Below are 7,244 nucleotides of genomic sequence, written 5' to 3' on the forward strand. Positions count from 1 at the left end.
GTACAACAAATTCGTTGTGGAAGCTGACTACTACAACAACGGCAGAGATGTTTATGGTAGTGGTGGTGTTGCTGTTGATTGTGGTGGTTGAGGTGGTTGTGGTAGTAGTGATTATTTGATTGGTGGTGATGGTTGAGATTTTTTTGATGAATTTGTTTACAAACGACGACGACTACGACAACAACAACTACTGCAAGTAAACAACTCAGCGTCAGTGGAAGTGGTGGTGGTGTTTGTCTTATATCTGTCTGTTGTATGTTGCTGTATGATGTCAAATAAATTCTTTCAAGTTTGTTAAATAAGTCGACTGTCCGAAATGTGTTGTTTTGGTTTGTGAAATAGTTTTCTGTACGAGTTTTCCTAATGATGAAGTAGTAGTGTAATGTTGCTGTTGTTGTTTTTGGTGATAGAGCTGTTGTTATTAGTGGTGTTGTTGCTGTTTTAATTGAAATGTCCTTTCTGGTGTTGTTGTTTTCGTTGTTGCTGAAGTCGCTGTAGTCGTTGTTGTTGTTGAAGTTGTTGTTGGTTGATATTTTGTAGTAGAAATTGGAAGAGGAGTAGTTGGTGGTAGTAGTAGTAATAGATGTACTTGAGGTACAACAAATAGTGGAGGTAGTAGTAGTAGCTGAAGCAGAAGTCGACTTTATATTCCTGTAAAAATGAGGAGCGTATACCACGTTTAAAAATTTTATAACAAAAAAAAATTAACTAAGAATATTAAAAAAAACTTTGTTTTCTATATGTGAACAAAAAAAAATATATATAGACAAGGGGGTAATGTGAGTAAATAAAAAAACGACAAATATTTTCATGGAATTACAATATCCGAGAAGGGGTAAGACGCATTCATCATAGTAGACGTGTAGAAAACGTTAACATACACAGATACGTAACACAAACAACGAGCCATTTTGGTTAGAAAAAAATAAATAAATGAAATACTTTGTGTTTCACACTCATTGCCAAAAAACGAAAAAACAAATTAATTTTTGGCATAAGGTACTTTTATAACGTCGTCGATACAGTCATACTTATTACATATTTTATTATTAATGGACACAGAGAGCGGTAGTGATAAAAGAAAAAAAAAACATGCAAATGACATGAATAATAAATTATACAAAATAATAAGCACAATTTTCTATGCGCATTGCTGCAGATTCTTTGCAAATTTCAAATAAAAACTTGTAAATAAATGAAAGATTTTCTTTTTTTTCAAATCTCTATGGTTTATAATTTAGTAAATTTGTGTTTTTTCATATTGTATAAGACAAGTAATATTCAAGGATAGCAAATTCTGCGCATGGTCAGATCAATCAGACGAACTATTTTTTTTTTATTTGCAGGTACAATCTTTTTTTCGTGAATTAACATCTTGACCTTTAAATGCTTATTATTTCACATAAATGTAAAACAAATAAATATTTAAAAAAATATTCGTTAAAATGGAAGACACGATATTTTGTGGTGCACATAGAGATATGGGCTTTATTATATGAAAGTGGCAAGTAGACTTTTATGCACTTTAATTTTTAACATTTTTAATGAAAATATTACTTCTTAAGTATTAGACCCATATCATTTGAAATAATTACATAGAATATACACATAAAATATTTTCATTTGATATTTTATATTATTGACAAGTTTAGAAGAAACTTACCTGTAACGAGCACTGCCGCCACCTGCACTACGGCCACTGACTGATTCGCTAGCACCGCCCCGGCCTCCACCTCCGCCGCTGTTTCCACCACGACGTCTACTGTCACGTCGTGAACGACCAGAGGACATTTCAACACGAATGCGGGTACCACAGCAGCGACTATATAAGATGGAAAAAAAAATGCAGTGACACAATTACTTAGATGACCCAAATAGTACCACTTAACCACTTACGTTCCATCTAAAGCACGGGTTGCATCTTCAGCATCTCGTCTGTCTTCAAATTCAACGAAGGCAAAACCTGGTGGGTTACGTGCCACCCAAACATTACGCAGTGGGCCGTATTTGCTAAATGCGTTTTCGATTTCATATTTCGATGCTGATGAGCCCAAATTGCCCACATAGACTTTGCATGCCAAATCCCATTCACGATAGCGTGGCATATTTCTGTTTTATTATTTATAACTAGAAAGAAAATTAAAAAATAATCATTAAAGAAAAAATTAAATAATATGTATCTAGCTTTTACGTATTAAGTTTTCTTGAAGGCAAAAAACGCGCACACACGAACACACATGTGTATTTATGCTACAGAGACAGAAAAATGTTAAAACAAGATGGCGACCATCTTGTCAATTCAGTATACCAAAGATTTCCCCCAAAGATTTCTCAGTCAGCATAATTGCAACTTCTTTTGCCAACTTCTGATTACACTAAAAAACATGTAATTTGTTTATTTTCACGCTTACCTTATTTTATATTTGTAAATTTATACAATTTTTTAATTGTAATATTTTTTTATTCCTTATAATACACTTTCCGCTTAATAGCGACACACTTTCGAGAACACACCTTTTCACCAAGAATTATTTTTCATAAATGACATAAATGAAATAGAGTTGTACAGTCCACGAACGAACTAGTTCAAATGAACGATTCACTTAAAAGACCGATTGAACTAGGTCTTACAAATTCGTTCTTTTTAGTTCATTAAAAGCACGAACTGGAATAATCGTTCCTTTTAGTTCAAATGTGAGCGTTTTACTGACCTAGTTTGATTTGGTCTAAATGGTTGACAGTTTTTATCGCTTACTGACTCTCTAAAAACCGTGAATATTTTTGTGGTTGCCTTATAAATGACAAAAAATGAATGACAATCTTGCCCAAATTTTGCTTGTTTGAAAGTGTGGGCTCTCATTTTTGTCATTCAAAAATATTCATGGTTGTTGGACAGTCAGTAATCGATAAAAACGCCATCACTCAAAAATGCTTGTTACACCGCTTTAATGCGGTGTACACACTAGCATTTTTGAATGGCACTCTTGCTCAAATTTTGCTTGTTTGATAGTGTGGCCTCACATGTTTGTCATTCATCAGGCAACCACAAAAATTTTTATGGTTGTTGGACAGTCAGTAATCGATAAAAAAGCTGACAGTCAAAAATGATAGTGTGTACACCGCTTAAGAAAAGACAATAATTGTGCGGTGACTTAACCATGGTACAATTTTTGGTCACTTCTCCTACTGATGGTATATATTTTATAATTTAGATTTGGGAACCGAGAATATACGTCAACATATAGTGGTGTACACACTACGAGTTATCATCCATGTGCATTAAAAATTATTGAATCAGTTGGGATATGATAAGGTACGTTTAGATCTACGAAATTCACTCGATCTCAAATGTCAATTCCATAGCGTATACGTCAAATATAATCCACTGGATTTGTGAACAGGATTAAAGTGGCGTATATGCAATGGATTTGACATTTGAGATCGAGTGGATTTAGTCGTCTAAACGTAACCATAGTCTTTGAGCGCGTTTAAACAACTAAAGGGCTAAGCAGAATGCTCGCGTTGAGCGTTTTTTGTTATCGCGTTAACGCACGCAAAAAGTTAAAATATATTTAACTCCGACGCGCAGCGCACATCAACTTCGAGCGTTTGTGTTATCGTTTCCTTGTGGTTGTTGTATTTTCGATAACACATAACGCAACGGATGGCTCAACGCGAGCATTCTGCTTAGCCCTTAAATCCACTCGGTTTCAAATGTCAATTCCATGATTAAAGTTAGTGTATACGCCATCTTATACCATAGACAGACGACAGCCTTAATTTGCATTAAAAATTTCTTAATTTGAATTAATATTTACCCCTGACAGACGAGAGTTTCTGCATTTACGAAACAGTTTTTTTTTTTTTTTTTTTGTTTTAAAACAATTGTTTGTCTGTATGCAGAAAGAAAATGCTTACAATTGTCCTGATATTTTTCGGGATTTACATCTATAGGAAATAGATACATGACATAAAGGAAGAATAGAAGCTATGCTGTTAACAAAACAGCCCCCCAATTTGAAAAAGGTTGAAATTTGCCTTTATTTCTTATTTTTATTTTCATAAACATAAACAAATTTGACAAGAAACAATTAATTTTCGACAGCATTGCCATATTGAAATTGCCTAATTCAGTATAAATTCAGTTCGATTTTGTGCATTAACAACACATAAAAATGAATTTGTGCATTAACAACACATAATAATGACGATAATGTACAAGTTAATTTGAATTAAGGCTGTTAATGCAAATTAAGGCTGTCGTCTGTCTAGGCTATTAATTTGAATTAATATTTACCCCTGACAGACGAGAGTTTCTGCATTTACGAAACAGTTTTTTTTTTTTTTTTTTTTGTTTTAAAACAATTGTTTGTCTGTATGCAGAAAGAAAATGCTTACAATTGTCCTGATATTTTTCGGGATTTACATCTATAGGAAATAGATACATGACATAAAGGAAGAATAGAAGCTATGCTGTTAACAAAACAGCCCCCCAATTTGAAAAAGGTTGAAATTTGCCTTTATTTCTTATTTTTATTTTCATAAACATAAACAAATTTGACAAGAAACAATTAATTTTCGACAGCATTGCCATATTGAAATTGCCTAATTCAGTATAAATTCAGTTCGATTTTGTGCATTAACAACACATAAAAATGAATTTGTGCATTAACAACACATAATAATGACGATAATGTACAAGTTAATTTGAATTAAGGCTGTTAATGCAAATTAAGGCTGTCGTCTGTCTAGGCTATTAATCATGTTCACAAAAGGAATTGGCATTTGAGCTCGAGTGGATTTGGTACATCTAAACGTATGGGAATTTTTTTACAATTAATGTTTTCTTTTCAGACACAAAAAATGGCCTGTTCCCGCACTGCAAAAATCTACTCGATTTTACTATTTTCTTATGCCATGTTCTGACGGGCATCCGAACAACGTAGTTCGCTCTCAGAATTACGTACATGAATTAACCCGTTCATACAACACTATTCATAATTCATATCATCAGAGTTTTTTATTTCAAACTTTTTGTTTCTTGTTTTACACCAAAAATGTAACATATTTTAGTGAATTACATAGGGATCTAAATAGAAAAAATAATTCTCTTTCTCCTGACTATAGTATGAACCAATATCTATTTACTTTTCATTCATGTTTTCCATTTTTTCTGAAAATGTTGTTGTTTTTAATACATTTTTATATTTTCTCAATTCAAATGTCACATACTGTCATAAATAAAAATTTGGAGAATTTTTTGTTTGAGTTGCCCCACATTTGTTTCTTGTTTTGTACGCTAATTAGAACCAAGGGAAAAGAAATGCATATTGCATTATGTAGAAAACAAAATTTACATCCTGCTGCATATATAAAAACTATACAATTTTTTACTTTTCATTCATGATTTTCAATTTTACTGACAAAGTTTGAAAATTTCATAAATATTTTCAAACTGTCAAAATTAATTTATTTTCGATAAATACTCTCAATTGTTAGGGATGGGACAAATTTATTGGTTATTCAGAGAGTGATTCGAATTGAACAACGTACAAAAGTCGGTGTTCGCTCAGACAATTTTGTATGGGGAACTAAGTAATTCCTTCATAATTAAGGGTCGAACAACGAATGAGAGAGCGAACAACGCTCGTCTGTACATGGCATTAGATACAATTGGTCTGTTCCCGTATTGCAAGAATCTACTAATTTTTACTCCGATAACTAATTTTCCTTTATGATATCGGAGAAAATAGTATAATTTAGTAGATTTTTGCAGTACGGGAACAGACCAAATAAAGGAAAAAGTAGTGGATTCTTGCAGTGTGGGGAAAAAATATGTCTATTCGATTTAAGGACGAATGGTCTGTTCCAGAACCTGCAAGAATGTAAAATTTTTTACTACGATAACAATTTTTCCTTTATGATATCGGAAAAAATAATAAAAATTAGTAGATTCTTGCAGTACAGACAGCAACAGACTAGAAGTTGATACTCATCGGAAAAAAAAATAAAATTTGGGTCAAATCGGATATTCCATTCGCCTAAGATGGGATTTATATAAAAATTAAATTAAATGTTGACCCTTTGTTGGTCTACATTTTTTCCAACAATATACAGGCATTTTTAAAATATTTGGTTGCGCAAATTTTTGTGTTCGAATTGGAACGAAAATCGGATGCGGACGGACTCATGTTATTTTGACCATTTTGTGTGGGAGGTACCAGAAGATGTGGTCCAATAGGTCCCATTTTCTAATTCGATTTAGACTAAATAAAATATCACGATGTGAAATGTGTGAATGAAATGCGGAAATTTATTTCGCTTCATCATGGCAAAATAATAAATGTAGTCTCTTTTCAAAAATTCAAGTACAACTATGCGCCTTCAGCTGGTCCATAAAGACCATCTTCAGCCGGTCAATAAAGACCAAAATTCCTTCTTTTAAATTGTATATAGAAAGCCTCCAGTTCTCCTATAAGAAAACCGCCTGATCTGGAGACCATGGAAATTCAGCTGAAAGAATATATTTTTAGAAGTTTTTCAAGTCTTTACTTTTAAACCATTCCTGTAGTACAAATATCAAGCCATTTTAAGAGACCACAGCCCAAACTGACGTTCCTTTTATACACATTTTCCTCCAGAAATTTGGCCGAGTAAAAATGGCAATCAGGAATGCCAACTTCTGATGGGGCCAATTGGGTTATTTAAAAAAAAACGATAGGGCTGCTGATTGACTGTTGTGTTGATAATGAATGATTATTTGATTTACTATTAAAAAAGTACGGAAACAGAACAGCTACACACATCTTAATTTAAGTTGCACCCTCCTCCCATTACTTGTCTTCACACACACTGTCAAATGAGATATGGCAATATTACATGTCTCTTGGAATATTCATTGCCGCTCATTACTCTGGCAACTCGGTGTCGCTCGTCATTATTTTGTCTTGTCTTTCTGGTCCGTGTTTTACGTGGATATTTCTGTAGTTTTCTTTTTTAAGTTTTATTAGAAAAGTAATAGTTTTGACTTTTTCCCGTAATTTTATGAAACATAAAGTGACAAGGGTTAAAGTTCAAACAAAAATATTTCCAATACAACCAAAATACACCGGGGAATACACACTCCATATTGATACACAAGCGAAAGTTCCACAATTGAATTAGACTGACCAGTTAGTAGAAATTATCCAGGCAGGATTGTTGATCGGTATTAAGAGTTTGAAAGGAAAATAAAAATACAACAA

At 33.0% G+C, this 7,244-nt stretch overlaps 1 protein-coding gene across 1 annotated transcript; it reads right to left on the reverse strand.

Moving 5' to 3' along the window:
- Window positions 1-461: 461 nt before the first annotated feature.
- LOC133324024 (RNA-binding protein 1-like) lies at window positions 462-2,129 on the reverse strand (the record flags this gene model as incomplete). The annotated part of the gene is made up of 3 exons (XM_061532914.1): window positions 1,897-2,129; window positions 1,664-1,822; window positions 462-651 (listed from the first exon to the last, which is right to left on the reverse strand). Coding segments are annotated over exons 1-3 (558 nt in total), but the record flags the coding sequence as incomplete, so codon positions are not given.
- Window positions 2,130-7,244: the final 5,115 nt, after the last annotated feature.

The sequence above is a fragment of the Musca vetustissima genome, unplaced genomic scaffold, assembly GCF_032173495.1.
Source record: "Musca vetustissima isolate MV318-11 ecotype Yass unplaced genomic scaffold, APGP_CSIRO_Mvet_v1 utg111602, whole genome shotgun sequence".
NCBI classification, from domain to species: Eukaryota; Metazoa; Arthropoda; class Insecta; order Diptera; family Muscidae; genus Musca; species Musca vetustissima.